This window comes from Parambassis ranga, chromosome 2, assembly GCF_900634625.1.
Source record: "Parambassis ranga chromosome 2, fParRan2.1, whole genome shotgun sequence".
Classification (NCBI taxonomy): domain Eukaryota; kingdom Metazoa; phylum Chordata; class Actinopteri; family Ambassidae; genus Parambassis; species Parambassis ranga.
The window spans coordinates 5,499,129-5,517,765 of NC_041023.1; the positions used below are offsets into that span (position 1 = coordinate 5,499,129).

The window sequence follows — 18,637 nt, forward strand, 5'->3', positions numbered from 1 at the left end:
GTTTTAATCTGAGAAGGAGACTTTTACACCGGCGGCAAACACAAAGCTTATTTTTCACACGGCACGCAGACCTGACAAAGTGTGTATGTGTGTATTTGGTGCATTCGGAGGGAGAAAGTTTTGTAGCTTGCTGTAGGTGAGTGCTCAGTGTAGTAGGCCATCTGACGAGAAGCGCAGCGGCCCATACATCACAGACTCTGAAGTGCAGCGTTTGTGTCTATGGTGCAGTTTCTGAGAGACTACAGCACAAACGACATTTCTGGAGCAACTGAGGAGGGAAGTTTTGACTCTCTCTTCTTCAACTTGTTTCTCATTCATCAAAGGTGATGAAGGGGAAGGGGGGGGCAGTCATTAAATAAGAGTTCAACACCAGAACTCATGAGTAATTCATGATCGACTACACATTCTTCATCTGCTAGGTAGAAGAATAAAAGCCCTTATCTAGGGCATACATACTGTATTGTCTGCTGTTGGGCTGTGCAACAGTAACACATGCAAACACACACCCATGCTAAAACAGCAGTTTTGTTTTTTAAGCAGCAGGTCCAGGTTCAAAGCCTCTCTGATGTTGCACAAGTCAAAAAAAAGTTAAATGAAACAGCAGCACACGCTGCCCTAAACTGCTATTGATTAAAAAGTACCCACTGTACTTATACTAGAATATGGAGTACAATACAGTACAGTGCACACATTATGAAGGCAGGTCAGGATCCCGTAAAGCCTCTGAACAATCCTCCCTTAATGCCAGTTCAAACAGATAAAGTGATGATAAAGTGGAACTGAACTGTTTGCTCAAATGTGATTGAGAAGGCAGGAGAAAGGGCAGCACACACTCAAACTGAGCCAGTACACCGAGAACCCAAGAGGAGAAGCACACGTCATGTCACTCCATCCAAAATGCTGCCGTCTGTTATTGTTTTTGATGTTTTAGAGAGAGAATGTACAAAGCAGGTTCTGCTGTACCGGTCAGACAAACATGTGCAGCGTATTTAAAGAGCAGAAGTGATAATGAAGGAGCACATCGTGTACTGAGAAGCGTGGTAACACCTTTTGACTTATTCTGTGAGAGCTTTTTTGTAATTGTTTCTGGAAGGAAAGAAAAAGAGGATGTGGTTTTTGTTTTTACGCATTCATGCAGCACGAGGAAGAAGCGCAAAGGGAAGACTTTTTCAACGTGACAGGTTTTATACACACCGATATATTACTGATTCTAACAAGGGATATTCAAGTCCTAGTCTATAGGGCGGTAGTATAGCAAATATAGCACAGGTGAATCTGGACTCTGTCATGCAAGCAGCAAGTATGAAGGGAAATAATTAAGCAATTACTCTGAAGGTCATGAAATAGTTTGCATTGGGCACTGCTTGAACCCCACCCCACCCCTTTCCAAATCCCTGTTTAACCCCAATACCCCACTGTGTTATTAAAAGACAAGATACATAGATCATTTTAATGCTGATAGTGCTGCATATATTAGTGAGTCCTTTGAACCCTCCAGTGGCCGGGATTATCACTGTGTATCAGTCATTCATCTCTAGACCAGTCAATCAGAGCCCTCCATTCTACATCAAAGAGGGGAAAAACCCCCCGTTATTTAAAAGCCTTTTCATCTTATAGCAAACTAACACTACACAATATTTTCTGACCTAATTCTGGAGCAGATATCTCAGGCAATTTAGGAGTCCTGTAAGGAAGTGCTCGAAAAGCTCCTCAGTGTGTGTTTGGGACAGCCTAATTGCAGCAAATCTGGCCTGAGTGCCGTGTGTCTGTAAGTAATGATTTGCCTGCTGGCTTTGTCTCACATTAATGATTTGAACTTCTAAACCCATCCCAACACTTTCTGCGTAGCTTTCTTTCTGTTGAGGTTGAGTGCTTTTAAGAAAGTGTTTTTAAAAGTTAATTAGCCATAAATAAACGTGTCTTCCCCTCTAGATTCATTATCTGATGTTGCACAGTTTCTCAAAACTACATGAAACAAAGATGAGGAGATTTCACTAATCACCCATCTCCTGCCTCCATAATTACTAACCCACAGACTCTCGCGGTATGTGGTGATGAGGTTAAAGGTCAAATAGATGTGATCAGAAAAGTGTAAACAAGTGAAAATCAGGCCACGGAGCTGTGGGTCGGCTCCTTAACTCCATGAGGAATGAGAGATGTCTCCCTCTTTTTCTCTCTCTCTGCTTCTTTCTGTCTGTCTCTCTCCCTACTGCATTGTCATTGTCAAAGCTTTTACGCTCCAGTTGGCCTGGACAAAAGCGAGCACGGTCGCTGGAGGCTTTTCCTGCTATGATCGCTGTGGTGTTAGCAGGGGTTGATAAAGGGCCCGATTAGGGCACTGAATGGTACCCATTAAGAGGACATCCACACTAGTGAGTGAGCCCCGGGGCCAAACGGTCTTCCTTGAAAAACCTGATATGCACCTGACAGACTGGAGCCACCCACTCGATAAATACTAGAGCAAAAAAAAAAAACAAAGCATGAGGTCTGCTGATTGAGAGGAAAAAGCTGCATGCTTCACTTATTCCGCCAGACTTTCAAGCTCAAAACCAGCAGTAAAGTAAAGTTCATCCGTCCTTAAAGAAATACATGTTCTTGTTGGACTTGCTGAAGAAAAAAAAATGTAGAAAGAAAAAGAAAAATTTCTGTTTTCATTTGATTCCCAACATCATAAGTTGTGCAAATCTAACTCACTAAGAGGCGAATGATTGAATCTCTAAGCTATCATCAGCTCCCCAGAGCCAAATGTTATTAAATACGGCTTTGGTTAACCTTCCACTGGTGATTATATTCACTCTGTCATAACTTTAAGCCAACACTCTCACATTATCAGCAAGAAACAGAGCCCCTACTGTAAGAGCACAGCCCCACTTATCCAGTCTACCTGGATTAAACATCTTGAAATCCTTTGAAATAAATTGAGATGAACCCTGCCAGGATTTCTCACCAGTCATGGTTTGTAAGCGTGTGACCTCGGAGCTACTGCTGCTGCTTTTCCAAATTACCCAAGACGATGAAAACAGATGTTTTTTTTTTTTGTTTAAATCATCACTGTTTTCACATGTGTGTGTAATAAGTGAGCACAGCGAGGTCAACCAACAGACAGAGGATATTACAGGTAAGGTGATCTCCCTTCAAACAGCTGGACTGTGTTAGCTGCAGTATATGAGTAGAATTTATGATTTTTTTTGGTTATAAAAGGAGATCAGTTGCCTCAAGTGAAATGTTTTACTTCAGAGTTAGATACACAAAAGTGATGTATTACTGCTGCCATGTACAGAATTAGGGTCTTTGCCACAAATTATTTACAGTGCTGCTTGAAAAATGTGTGTTCCTTCTGCATAAATATGATGTAAAGATGAGACCAGAACTATGTGGCTTTAATGTTGAAAGAAAGAATGTTGCTGCATCTGTTAAACATGGCGGTGGTAGTATCATCACAGATTGGGCCCGTTCTGCTGCATCTGAACCAGGTTGATATCACAGCATTCATGGACCATTGAATTCCAAATTATACCAGTGAATTTAACAAGAAAATGTCAGACATGTGTCTGTGGGCTAAAGACACAGTGGGTCATGCAGCAAAATTGTGACCTTATTCCAACAGAAATGTTATGGAAGCACCTGAAACAAGCAGTTCATGAGTGGAATCCCTCCCCAACATCTGAGATTGGAGCTGTTTTGCACTGAAGAATGGGCTAAAATTCCTCCGAGGCATTGTGGACGACTGATCGGCAGCTAACAGAAAGCTTTAGTTGTTGTTATGTCTGCACATGGAGGTCGTATTTATGCAGAAACATAGAAAATTCACAAACTTTTTTTATTATATACAGCAGCACTGTGTATAATAAAAATGAAATAATGTCAGTACATGACAACAGGATGTAACACGTTTGCTAGAAGTATGCTAAGGTTCAACACTCTTCATTTGTCACTTCTTCAGGTGCAGATTAGATAAAACCTCACTGAGGCTTACACGCGGTGTAAGACCTTTCCTCTCCTAACCTTTCACATGCTGTCTCATCAAAGCATGTACGAAGGGAGATGGACTGGTGGAGGATGGGATAGGGGCTGGGGGGGGCATGGTGTCAAAGCTGGAATGCATAGTTTACCAGGACAGCAAAGAGGGGACTGTTCCTCGGCGTGCATATGGGCATTCATGTGCATGTGAGTAACACAATGGCATGTTGAAGACAATTGTGTGAAACATACAGACACAGCTGTGCTGTCAAAAAAAGTTTGCCTTCATGGAGAAGCAGGGTCTGTTCATAAATTATGCATACTGGAGCTCTGAAGGATGGTATGAGGCTTCCACTGTAGGAAGACGCTGTACAGTGCAGTGTTAAAAAAAAAGAAGAGGAGGAGGAGGAAGAGGAGGCTGTGCAGGAAAACACAAGAAACAAATTAGAGTAAGCTGAAAAATCCATTCACATGCGCGTAGGCGTGCAGCCCTCTCACAGTGTGTCTATTACAGCAATTAGATTTGCAGTTAGGATTAAAATTAAGACCTTCTGAATGTTAAATAAATATTGGGAGGGGCAGATACTGTTTTGGGTGTTTGCCTTTTGTCCCAGTTTGTGTTTGCATATGAAAAACACTGCTGAGGTTTTTCAACAGTCTGTGCAGCACGGAGCGGCTGAGACCTGGACTGACTCACGCTGTGGTGCGGCTCCAGCAGTGCTGGTTTTGCCAGTGTGACGGTGTAAACAACAAGGGTTTGTCACATTGAACGCCCTCAGACAAGGCGGATAAATTATAACCCATTTAAGAAAAAACAAAAAAACAGCAGTCAGAGTTACGAGAAACTTAAAATGAAATAGTAGCAGTTAGGATGTGGGAGGCTCGAGTTTTTTCGAAACAGCCAGGGAGAGGTTGGGAGAACAATGAGGCCACAAACACTGGACCACAAACATTTAATAAGAAATGACAAGCAGGTTGACCAAGAAAACAATATTTCAAGACTTTGGAATGAGAGCTGTGGTTTTTTTCTGCCCTTCAGATGAGCAGTCAGGGGAGCTGTCGTCTGAAAAGGCTCAGTGAGTTGAAAACCTCTGCCAACACTGAGCCTTCTTCCAAGCTCACATCACAGCCAAAGACATCATTCCCAGCAGCTGAAGTGCTTGATTTTGTGACCTTGCAAACTGCTCTTAAACTTATGGCTAAAACTAATAATCATCAAATAAATGGTGGAATTTGATAAAGGACAGATCCAAGACAAAACAAATTATCCCTTGGCTTGAGCTTTATCTGTCCCCATAAATTCCTATTAGAGTGTATGAAGATATGTTGCAGAAATAAATCTAAATATTTGGCTGGGACGAAGAAATTCATCTCAAATTAATTACATTACTATCAATAAAGATTACACAATAGATTCCCCTGAAGCCTGCTGACTGCAATTTGGGACGTTTATGAATGTTTAAAAAGAAATCAAGTAACTCTGGAGTCTCCACCAAACCTCCAGTAAATGAATCTGCAGTTCCTCAAGTTGCCACTAGATGCTGACTGGTGCAACAAAGTGAGAGTGTGGGTTCACCAAAACAGAGAGTTTACAAGACATCATTCAAAAACAAGGCGCAAAAAAGAGTCAGTCCTTGAAAACGGAACATGTGTGCATCTGTGTTCATGATGGCGGGGACCCATACCGATGGCAGCCGAAAATAGCGATGATACGGGAGCGGCTTTCTATGTTAAACGATCTTTACCTAACCCCTTTCCCCTGTGTTTAATGCCGAACCCTAACTAGGAGGAGCAGTAGGAATTTATGCCAAATCCTTAAAAGTTAACCGCGGGCCAAAAGAACACTTAAGAGCAAGGAAAAACAGAGCGGCTGGTGGCGTTCAGGGACTCAAACCTCAGATTCTTTCGGGTATGTGACCACCACCATGTAGCAATTTGGTCTCATGACCTGGATACGACCTCTGCTGCACAGTGAGGCCTCCTCTGATCATTATATGTGACCAGACTCCACAAAAGCTCAGTGAGAGGAGAAGACTGATGTGTTGGACCATAAACGACATGAGAACAGAGGATGGAGTTTACAAGTGCCAGAGAATCGCAAGGCTGCTGCTCTTTTCCAAGTATTCTAAACAGAGACAGCCGAGATAGGCCGCAGCGACCGTACACACACACACAGCATCTTCAGAGGTACAATTTCACAAACCCCTAATTACAGTGGGCTGCAGCGTTTCTTATTTGGTTTGCCAAAATCTTAAATCACACTCTCTCTCGTTTACAGATCCAGGCAAACACACAACAGTGCAACATGTACACACCCACATCTTCATTTAGATCCTGCTTGTATAATGGAAGTAGTAACTGTGCTGACTTTCTTTCTTTTTTTTTTTTAATTTCTGCCAGCAGCTAACACCAACGCTGCTTTCCTTTCCAGCACTGATTCCCTTTTCACGCAGCACAGTGAAATCCTTTACACTGTAGGAATAATTATACCACATTTACATACACAATTCCATCACAGACGCACAATCGCAGTCTGATTATCATGCTGCATTCGTCCTCAACGAGGTTTTAAAGTCGGACCGCTCACTCTTTTTTTTTTTTTTACAACAACCTTGGGGTGTCGTGAATGATGACCCGTCAGTTTCCAGCTCAAGCCCTCAGAAGCACCAAGGTCATTTAACAGAGAGCGACGCTGTTCTGCTGTTACACAATCAAACACACACAACTTTGTGTTCTCTGTGGTACCTTTGTGTGTCAGAGACATCCCTCTCTCTCTCTCTCTCTCTCTCTGTTTTTCACACTCTTGCTCATTTACATTCACTGTACAGCGCACGTTTCCCTTCCCTTTCTTAGAGAATTCTCTAAAGTGAGGGAAACTAGGCCATTAGGCTGCAGCGCTGCTTCTCCCTCGCTTCAAGTATCCCCTCTCTTTCCAATTCCCTCTTTCTCTCCCACTTTTTGTCACCCTCCCTCCCTCCCTCCTGCCCTGTCTCCTTCTTCTTAACTTGCCTGCGGTATCCCTCAGTCTTCTCCTCATTTTTTTTTTGTAATCTTTATCACATGACATTCTTCTTTTCTTCCTTTCTGTCTCACTACTCTAACGCCTTGGGTACCACTGTGTCCTATCTCCAACCTTTTTTTTTTTTTACTTCATTCTGTTTTCCCTCCTATCATCTATAATCCATGCACATGCACTCGCACGCACAACCTAAGTTACACACTATTTCAAAAGACCCCAAAAAAAAAAGTATTTCCAGGCACCTTCTGTTCCTATTCAGATTTCTTTCTCCCCTATGGCAGATTTTAATGGGATTTTTGGGTACCATTTACCAATCATTCTGTACTTTAAAGAACTGAAAGTGTGGTAATAGAAAGGTGAGGACAAAGGTGGTTAAACGAAAGTTTTTAAAAGGGACTTTTCTAATAACCGTGCTGATCATTGTTTCATAAAGCCAATAAAATGTAAATTATGCAGCAGCACAGGGCATTAATGTTTCAGGAGGAGCTTTTCTTTCGGACTCCTATCACACTGAAACATTCAAGCAGTTTAAACATAAATCCAAGGAAAATACACAATGCACGATGCTGTGTTTTGCTGAATGAGTGTTTCTGTACTTTATATAATCACCTCCAGTTCTCATTTGAGCAAGAAACTGTCCCTGATAAACTGACGATAGTGCAACAAAGACGCTGTATGTGGGAAGAGCTGATTTGTGAGTTTAAAGAACTTCTCACAGGCTCACACATGCCGACACTAAAAAGAACTCCTGCACAATGTTAACGATTCACCTGCGCTGAATCTGAAGCACAAAGAACCAGGTGGAACCGTGGACTCTTTTCACCCATTGCTGTTGCATGATGAGAAGAAAAAAACGTACTTATGCGCGTTCAAACCATCTTTAAATTCTCTCAGTGAGAGGCCATTTATATTTAATGAAGAGCTGGAGCTGCAACACCCACTTAAAGAGGGAATATGTTAAGGGCTTTATTTAAAGTTGTGCACATTGTACAGGCACAGTACAATATGTTCTCTGTTAGCAGTATTATTATCAATTTAAAAACTCATTTTTCTTTTAAAAAAGGGGTGTTTCTTATAAAAAATGATGTCATGATGCTTCCCTGATTTCTGCCTTCTCCTCCTCCTCCTCCCCGTGCCCTTTGTTCTGTTGGTTGCTCAGGTCATTGGCTGTCCAGGTCCCTCAAGGCTAATCTGCTGGTGTACCAGATGCAAGCGCTCATTAACCTGGTGCCACCCTCTAAGAGCCTCATTGACCGTGACACAATCTCACACACGTGTAAACACACGCACACACACAAGCTCGTTGCAGTGACAGTCACACACACAAAGGCTGTTATAGGGAGTAATCTGGTTTTTCCTGGATTTTTTTGTTTAGAAAAGAAACCAAGGAGGGAGAATGTGGATAACAGCAGACAGATGGTGCAGTGAGGATGTGTCACTACATGGCCTGAATCCTGCTCATGCAGTTTATTTATTTTCCTGCTTTTTTTTCTTCTTCATTCATTTTGATTCCACGGGCCTTCACGGCTCTCATGTTCCCCTCTCAGAAATCCCCGAAGAAAGATTCAAAGGATGCAAAAAAAGAGAAATGATCCAGCAACTTCCCTCCCTCCCTCCACCCCCTCCACATCTATCCTTCACACCTCTCTCTTTTTTCAAGGCTAAAAGGTTTCCAGAGAGAAAGGTTTCATTCAAAAGGGGGAAAATAATCATCCAGGTTTTTGTGTTCCCCTTACAAAAACAGCAGCTGTCTCTGCCCCATTCACACTCTCACACCCTCGTATCCAAATCTACTGCAAACTACAACAACATGGGACAGCCCCACCTCCTCTACCACACTATCCTCCCCTGCTTGCTGTCACTCTCCTGCCCGCTCGGGTGTCTGAGTAGTGGGCTGTGTGGAATAAATGAGCTCATTCATACAGTGTTAAGCAGCTCCATCCCTGTGCAGCCGGACCCAATGTAAACAAGGCTAAAGGTAGCACAGCTGGGAGAGGTCCGAACCACCACCACCACCACCAGATCCTGGAGGAACCGTTTCTATGTCTGAAAACTATCTTTGCATCAGGCCGTATAAGTTGACAAGCCTTCCAAATTTTGCTCACAGTTTTATAGTGTTGGCGGCAATGAGCCATGGTTTTCACTTTTTATTCTTTCTTTCACAGAAATCCATCATCTCCTGACTTCAAGTGTTCTGCACCATCAGACTACCCCGCTGTCTATGAATGGACAGGCACAGACTGTATAATGAGGGGCTCTGTCAGCACTTCAGCTTCACAGACTTTTATTGCAAAGTGTAAGTTAAGCAAGTAAGTAGGAGTGAAACTGAGAAGTTGCTGCTGTGGGGCTGTATGGTGGAATGTAACATTCAGCAATAGAGCAGGTAAAAATCACGTCATTATTTCTAATAAACAGGAGGAAAAAAATCCTGAAAGCTTCCAATAATGACTTGTTTATAGCATGCAGTCATTGATGTAATGTGCTCTAAGCTCACTCCATGTTTTACCGGGTCTATAAACTGCAGATGTGAACCCCTCTGGAAGTGTGTCACCTAAAAAAAGGTGTTTCATTTTCACTTGCTGTTCACTTCCATTTTGTGGTTTAGGTTTAGAAAAAGGTCACAGCCACCTGAAAGCGCTGTGTTCCTGGTTGCCGTGGTAACAACTCCCACCCCAAACCTGAAATTGAAAGATGCACCGCAGGTTTGGTGGCAGTTCCCTTTTCATTAAATGGGATGCAGTACCAACAAACCACCACCAGCATGTAATGTGAGAAATGTGTGTCTGTGTTTCCCTCCTTGTTGATTACCTGCCCCGCCCTAATGTGTCTCACCTGTCTTGTCCTCCCTCGTGTATATCATGTGTGTGCGTCCCTTCGCTCGCTGCCAGATCATCTTATGCGTTCCTGTGTTTGTAACCAAGCCACCTTCTGTTGTATGACCCTCGTCTGTGTTTTGGATTTTGCTATCAAACTGCAGACAGGCAGCAGTGTGTTGTTTACAGGGAGCAGTGTCTTTCTCCTTGCAGCTCTGACACACACACTGTAGTTGTTCAGTGTTCTTCTGATGGCGGATTCATGAGCTTTAACATTAGTCAATGTGAGAGAGACCCTTGGCTGCTTAGAGGTTACCCTGGGTTGCTTTGTAACTTTGTGGCCTGTTACATAAATGGTTTTTGGAGTAATCTAAGGAGGGCAACAATGGACTTGAATTACCTGTATTTGTACACATTGTGTCTGTCTGTGGATTTGTGGAGTCTAAGCTCGTTAGAACTGGTTGTGTAACCCTTTCCAGCCTGATGTGCAGCAACAATTGTGATATAAGGTCCTCAGAAAAGGTTCTTTGGTTCTGCCATTATACACTTCCACACACACATGCTGTGAAGATCACACTTTGAAACAGGCTGATGTGATGAGTCAAAATAAGGCCGATATATATGAAGCACTGTAAACATATATATGTCTTGCTTTATTGCAGATATGAAAAAAGGTTCCTATTTTGAGCCCTGTCTGAGTAGAAGAAGTACACTGTGTGTGTTTACCAAGCTGCTGCTGCTGCAACATGTATTAGGCAGATGGGTGTGTTTCCTAAAGCTTTCCATTATTAACTCTACAATGGTGCTCTTATTTGAAATCCACCCACATAAAAGGCTTCTGTAGAGCGCAGGGAGCTGAAGTGAACATATACTTTAAAGCAGTATATGCCTTTGCACAACCTGTTTTCAAAGCTCACCAAAGGTCTTATGCTAAAATTAATTGGCTTTAATAATAAATCACCCCAGACGCGGTCGGAATCTAATTTCTTTGGGTCTTTTATCCACTCCAGTTGTTTGCCTTGACTAGAGTGGAAATGGCAAGTAGCAACAATAGCAAGAAAAACATTGTAAAAAAAATAATAATCAGAGATTTTACAAAGCCATTCTTGGTGGTGACCTTTGCTTTGGCTCATTACACACAGCAGCATTATCTGCAGCTAAGTTCTATTCCTAATCTTATAGCAGTAAACACACAAATGTACAGTGGAAAAAAACTTGTTCGGAGAGTTGTTCGATCTATTCACACTCACTAATACAACATTAAGAGAATTACTGTAAATAGCGACCTGAATAGAGATTTCCAGAGGAGACGTGTGTCTGCGTCTAAACTCCTTGATCTCAAAAGCAACTGTCAAACGTCGTAAACTCAAACAGTCAAAAAGTGTGCAGCAATGAAAGAGCGACAAAAATAACCCGTGGGACACAAAAGCTGCTGCTGACACTGCTTGTAGAAAATCTGTGCCATCTAAAAGACCAATAAAACAGCATGTAAAGTTAAATAAGGAGGCAAGTAGAACATCACCGCTGTGTATTTCCTATTCATAAAAACAGCTACTGGCTCCCATAAATCCTCCCCACACTGACTCACGTCTACATGTGCCTTACCGCTCGTATTCCAGGTTGTCGTGGTCACAGCGGGCGTCTTTGTGTTTCTCCCAGTCCTTCCCGTGGCGGCATGTCGTCAGCAACACGATGTCCTTCCCGTTATGGATATGATGAAGAGCATTTCTCGTGTCTGAGCCGATGCCTGTCAGGTAACGCTTCCCTTTGAACATCAGCAGGTACTTCCTCCGTGGCGGGATGGTGTTCCTCACCAGCCAGCCCCGCTCTCCGCCTTTCTGCGGGTGATCCTTCGAGAAGAGCGGGATGGAGACGTCGAAACCGGGCCTGAAGTGTTCCGTGTTGAGGCTGGCTTTGGCTAAAATGGCCTGGCCGATGTTGAATCCCAGGTCCTCTGTGTAGTTAGGCCACGTGCCTGAGTACAGGTTGAATATCAGGTGATTCCGCCCGTCGTTCCACAAAGGGTAACCACGGATTCGTTCGTCCATATTGGGCACATACTGTCCTGACAGCTGGTCCCGATCTAGGGTGTCTATACCAAGTACGAACAGGCACGCTTCACGGGGGTCCGAAGTGTAGTACCGCGACTCACCTATAGACGTCAGGATCTTCCTGTAGCTTTCCGACACTCTGTCATTTTTCTCAGATGGATATATGTACACCCTGAACCCCTCCCTTCCTCGGCGACGACACCGGGAGAAGTCAAAACAGGTCTCCATGCGGCAACGGCTGTCTTTATAAATGGCCGACCACGCCTGGCGCCGCTGGCGGGGCGACTCAGCCGTGCCAGGGTCGGTCTGGAGTTCATCTAAGTGGGCATAGCGGGGTAAGAAGGCCCGGTCGGTCCAGTTGGGCCAGGGGCGCACCACCTCACCCTGCTGGCGTGTCAGCAGTCGCAGCAGACGTAGCTGGACTCCTCCACCCCAGTAAAAGAGGACCAGCCAGCAGCACGCACACAAGCCCAGCAGAACATACTTCTTACGCGCCTGCATGGGGGCCCGTCACAGTCTCTTTTTTCCGCTCTGTCGCTCTCTAGTCCTCTGTTTTCTTCTCCTCTGCCCCTCAGCTCTGTAGCCTCACAGGGGTTGGGGACCAACTTGTGACTTCTAACAAGGAGCCTCTAATAGAGGACAATGTGTTAACAAGGACATCACTGCCTCTGAGTGTGGCCCGGTCCACTTGGCCATTGAGAATGATGCAATCTGAGTTACTGACTCCCCTGTCTCAGCCTCTTGCTGCCTTCCCCATTTGCTCTGCGCTGTCCTCTCAGATGTGTGCGTTAGCCTGTCTCTGCTGTAGCATACGCTGCTTCTGCTGCTGTGTGCATCTCTTCCGCTGTCCAGCCTGGCTGAGAGTGATGAAGGGTGATTTCTGCGCTCTCACAGGCCAAGCTCGCTGCCTCATGATGCCTGGCGCGACTGCTGTCTGCAGGGCCCCTCCTGGGGAGAAGTAAACAAACAAGAATACACATCAGTACACAGACAGGAGTTGCAGCTCCGCCACTAACACTCAGACATACAGTAAGTTGTGAAACTGCTGTCTCAACAGATGCCCCAACACTTTTTTCACAGCCTGATGGGTATAAGCTTTCATGTGGATCGCTTTTCAGTTTGGTTAGACAAATGTAATCTGCAACCCTGATCATATTTAATACACACAAACACACATATAATAAAGTGGCAGTGAACGTAGCACAGCTGGGTAAAGTTTCACAGGCAGCGGAGTGTTTTAAGCTGTCAAAATCGCTCTTCAGCTGAAGCTCATGAGGAGAAACTTTCCAAGAGGCATCCAACTGTGATTACCCACACATCAAAACCATCTCCTCGTCATCTCTCTCTCTGGCTCCTGGGAAAAAAAGATGGATATTTACAGGCTCGTATGTGCCATGATGTGACATCTGGAATAGTCTTTTGCTTTGACTGAACGCTAAACTGGGAGCAGCGGACTGCGATAAATGTTATCATGCTCTTCAAGCTCCAGTTGGACTGGACTAGATACAGTTGAGGTGCAGTGGAGGAGAAAATAAGAGAGTGTTTAGCATCTGAAATGCAGATTTGGAAGAGCAGAGGGAAAACAGAGCCACTTCATAGCTCTGAAACGTCCGTTCACCGCGGAGGGACTGAGTGAAGCCTGTTTCTGTTACATTTGCAACGGTTTTTCAAACTCATATTTTTGCCAAACATCCCCCATAACTCTGTACAGTATACATGTGTGTGTGTGTGAGAGAGAGAGGACACACCTCACAGTGAAGGACAGTGTTCTTACTGCCAGCTGCCACACAAAGGCAGCTTTCAGGTCTCACCTGGCTGCTCTCTCGCTCTCTACCTCACATTCACATTCCTCCTTTCTGCCTCTTCTAAGGCCAAGTCGAAGTTATGCCAGCCTTCCTCTTCTAGCAATAAAACAAACAGCGCACTGATGATGTGGGTAAACAGTGCATCTCCTGATTCCTCAAGCTCAAACCAAGAGAGGGAATTCATGTCTAAATGCACAAACATCTACTAACGAATGTGTGTGAATGCCTTTGTAGGTGACAGCTTCCAGTTTTTATGGAGATCAGCCGTTAACAGCTGTGTTTGGTTGGTAGATAAGTGTTTATAGTGACTGCCCTTTGCCCTTCTATAAACTGCAAGAAGCTACATAATACTAGCTTGTCAAAGCGAGCCAGCAGAGACAATTTTGCCAATTTAATTCTGAATTTAAAACAATTTGGAATAAAGTTGGTAAGTGTAGCAGCAGCACGTCTTTCCAAAATCTGTCCACGTGTGTCACAGATAATTTAGTCTGCCTGTGGAGATTTTTAGTAGGTGTTTTTTGGCACCTTGCCTTGTTTCTTCTTTTCTGGCTGAAGCTGTCTGAGCAGCAAGAAGTCCAAGTTGGGGAGAAATAGACACGTGGGATCCCATTACATGCTCCTCATCAATAATTCACTTGCTCCTTTAGTTAAAGCATTGATTTTCCTTTCTTTATTTTTTTTCATGCTTTATATCTCCTACCACCAAAGTACGCAATTAGACCTCAATCTTCTTCAGGATACACCCCGGTGAGAGGTGTGTGTGAGCTCTGTCCTGGTGATTTGTGGTTGTGGGGATAATTGATAGTGATGGCGGTAAGGTGTAATAGAAAAGTGATGGAGGGTATCATTATAATGACGGTGAGGATGATGGGCATGAAGAATTGATTTCGTCGCCTTATCTAATCTACTGCCAAGCCATTTGGCGGGAGGACCCAACTTCTTGCAAACACAACAGTCTCATAAGGATGTTTACATTGAGCTAGCTTACTATTGGATCATCAATAGGCGATGGCATTTCACAGTAAAACCTGTCTCTTGACATATTTAATTTAATTTTACCTCAATAAAAGTGACTCCAAGCTCACATTTGAAATGTGTTCCAATTTAGAATGCTGCCTGTGCAGCTTCCAGGTGTGAAGGCCTCTGTGGATGTGTGCTTTTTGTGTCCAAGGACAAACCGCACAATGACTGAATGTGGCCATTAACAATAAGCATAAAATGATGAATGTATGCCAGTGAAATTCTGCAGCTTGCTCGGACCTGACCGGGGGGGAGGGGGGTCCTTCAAGCTGCAAATCATTGAGAAAGACGTACACACACACACACACACATGCAAGTGACTTTAAGTGGTGAGTGTCCCTCTGTCATGGATCAATGATGGATCATTATGGTTGGGTGACTAGCACTGAAAAAGCCACAAGGCTCATTGAATAGAAGGGCCTGAGGGTGGAAGGAGGGGGTTCAAGGAAAGGTGAGGGCTGGAGTTAGAGCACCTTCCGCCATTTGTTTCCAATCTGTGCCTCCTGTCCTCCATCCACATGAATCCTGCCTTCCATCTTTGTACAATAGGCCTCGAGTGGAGGGTGTCACTTAGAAACAATGCTGTGTCTTTCTTTTTCTGTCATTCTTCCATCGTAAAAGTGAGATGAATAGACACGAGGACGCAAGGCCGACATTTCTTTGATCATCCGCTCGCCTCGAGTGCAAAAAAAAAAAAAAAAAACTTCTAGGAAGGTTCATTTAGAGTGTGCAGGGCAAAGAAATGTAGAAATGCACACAGCATTAGGAAAAGAACAAAAAGGTGCTGGTTCATCAGAGCAGCAAAACACAGAGGCTCCTGAAGTAGAGCAAATGGAAAGGACGGCAGGAAGTCAATGGTCAAAAGTTGAAGGGTGATAATAGAGGACATTACGAGGCAGAAAAGGAGAGAACAGCCAGATAAAGACCGACTCGATGTTTGATTTTTTTTAAGGGTGACAGCTGGACACAGCTCCTCTTCCTGCCCTCTCTTTCTGTCTGATGGTCTTACAGACATACCTGAACTGCTGCCTACATTATGCCTCAACAGAACTACACTATTAAGTCATTCAGGGATATAGAATTGAGATTTGTCATCCTACGTCGCCCCTGAGTTGTGTTTGCACAGCAGCTTATTCAGCAGTGGTCGCGCCGGCTTTGACAGAAAATGAAAACTGACTTCCTCTGAAATGGATGTTGCCGATGATGGCCTTCTGCGGGGAAAATTCAGCGTCTGTCGATTTGCGTTCCCCTCTCGCCAAATAGGATATTTTTTTATAAAGAGATCGCTGTCACTCAGTGACAGATTGGCTTTTTTCCTTTATTTGTTCCATTTTCTGTTTTCTCACCACAGCACCACAAGTGACATTGTAAAATGCTGAAAATGAAATCTGCTGCCATTACAGTCATTCTCCAGGTAGCAGAGTCATTGTCACTGTAAGGGAAGCAGCAGCAGCATTATTACGTCTCAAATGATCTGGGCAGACATAGTGCAGGTTGTAAATTGACACTAGACGAGCCAAACGCTCGGTAAAATTAGATTTCCATTCCTCCCTAAATGATATGGTTAGCTTGTAAAGACAGTGCACCTGAAGGATGGAGGTCTACCATACACTGACACAAATTGCCCTCTGCTGCAAACACTCGACAGCAGGAGGCCTCGCTGTGACTTTCTCCTCTCTCCTTTTTTGCGGCTGTGTGCGCCTGAGCGTGTGTGAGCGCATGTCAAAACTACTACTTAAAATGCACATCTGGCATCTGTGTTTTTGCTGGCGACATATTAGTTCAGCAAAATAAAGTGTTCCGAAGAAAACACAAATCTTGTGGTGAGGTGGAAGGCTCAGGCGAGCTAAAATTAAAAGCCGGACTCTGTCATTACAGGCCTGAGAGATGTGACAGTGTGACCGAGGACCAGCCGAGAGCTGTGCTGTGCCGTTTGTGTTATTGCAGCCATTTTTTAAAACATTTTTTTTAACATGCGATCTGTGTGTGACAACTGGAAGGTCCGACACCGCCTCACACACATATGGCTGAATAGGCCAGTTATTGTTGGACAAAGGTGCATACATACAGGCAATAAAGGCAGAAAAGCTACTGCAGAATGATGTGATTTGTACCCTTTCCCACTGCAGACAAAAGCCAGATTTTTGTGGCTTCCTTTGTGTTTCTTTGTTTTAGACCTGAAATGTGGCTATGTGAATAGCAGGGTATGATTTCCATGATTTTTTGACAGCCTGAGGAGTCGGTGTGTGAGTGTGTGAGTGTGCAGTCAGTCTGTGGCAAACCAAAGAATTTCACTGTGGTGCACACAAACCCTGACAGGCCTGCATTAAAGGTTTGTGATGTGATCCGTGTTCTATTTTCTGTCCTCACCTCCTCGTTGCCCTTTTTGAAATGGAGGTGTGCTCCCACACACAGTGGTGCATATGTAAGCAGGTATATGTGTTTCAGTCCTACAGAAATAATCTCTCTTCCTGTCTCCATGCAGCTGCTGAGGTTTTTTTTGTTCCATTAGCTTGACCACCTCGCAACCGTAACGACCATAAACTTAATCACGCGCTGGTTCTTTTATGAGGCTATTTTCATAATATGGATAACGGCACATTCTTTTCTAGCTTAATAAAAGCACTCTCGCTCCGCATGGGTGAAGGGACTCTGACACGGGTAATAAGATGTTTACCTCAAGCTGAATGCCCTGCAACGCAACCAGCCTCCCAACCACGCTCACATTCTAAACCCAGCATAATTACAAGCCCCGTTGATTAATTACGTCTCAACAATATGCTGCACTCCAATGCCATAAGGGCTAATTAACAGAATGAACAGGATGGGTAGGAACAATTATTAGGAGGTTCGAGCTCACGCTCTCTCAATTTGGCAACGCTGTTTACAGTCCTGGAAACTCGGGGACAGGGTAATGTGCAGATAAGCCCTGTATCACAGAGACCTGAGATCACAGTAACACTAGCAACAACCGCCCTGAGCCTACAGAGGATAGAGCACAGCGCTCTGTGTTCAGGATGCCTGGCTGTGCACCTGACACACACACACAGCACAAACGACATGTAGCGAGATCCATCTGCCTTATTAACCCAGGCCTGCCCACAGCGCATGCTAACCTGCAACTCATCATCTTATCTCTGCAGCTCCGGCGGGCACAGATCAGATCGACCTATAAACAATCTGACCTTGACGACATGGAGAGAAGACACGCGATCTGACCCCGGATAAGGAAGAAGAGGGCTCGTTCCAGACGGGCTTCAATTAGCTGAGCGTCCCCTGACATCTGAGATTGGAGGTAGATTTTGGTTTGAAGAACATGGCTGCTCATCATGTCTTGGAATACAGCCTGTTTTGGCCATGGCTTGTGACAAGACAGAAATTTGTGCTTCTATTAATCACCAGGGAGGGTTTTTACAGAACCATCACGAATGCAAAATCCCATTAAGGCGAGAGGGGGGGAGAGGGGGGGGTTGCCATTACAATAAAGTCATTTCATAAATCAGATGAAATTCATGTACTGCTTGTTGTCGTGATCCAGCCTCCCCTGAGAGCCTTCCTCTGCACATCCCTGATAATGACAGCACTTTGTTTGGGATCAGTGAAATCATCTTTTTTGTATGTATTTAAAAACAACAACAACAACTAGACACTTGTAATTAATAGCTTCAATGAACTCCAGCTGCCTTTTTTTTGTTGTTTCTTAGGGATTCATTAATGCATGGAGGCACTTAGTAGGATGTGAAAGCAGGTAATGTTCGGCTCTTTCCTGAGCTATTAGCTAATATATCTTAAATGCATGAAGGGCAGACGAGACAAACAGGTTAGAGAACAAAGTCTGTTTTTAGTCTCTGTGCTGAGACTTTTTTTTAAGTGTTAAGGTGAAGATTCCCCGCAGCTCTTAAGGAGAAGTAAATTTATAATGACGATTACATTTTGAGATTTAGCGGTGCTTTTAGTCCCTTAAGAGGA

The 18,637-nt window shown here is 44.1% G+C and overlaps 1 protein-coding gene across 3 annotated transcripts in view; it reads right to left on the minus strand.

The window, feature by feature from the left end:
- The window catches only part of ext1c (exostoses (multiple) 1c), a 59,018-nt gene that overhangs the window by 38,538 nt on the left and 1,843 nt on the right, over positions 1-18,637 (minus strand). For all 3 annotated transcript variants that reach the window (XM_028400526.1, XM_028400528.1, XM_028400527.1), the window contains exon 2: positions 11,398-12,791. In XM_028400526.1, coding sequence (XP_028256327.1) covers positions 11,398-12,344 — 947 coding nt within the window. In that variant the 5' untranslated portion in view covers positions 12,345-12,791. The remainder of the gene's footprint in view (positions 1-11,397; positions 12,792-18,637) is intronic.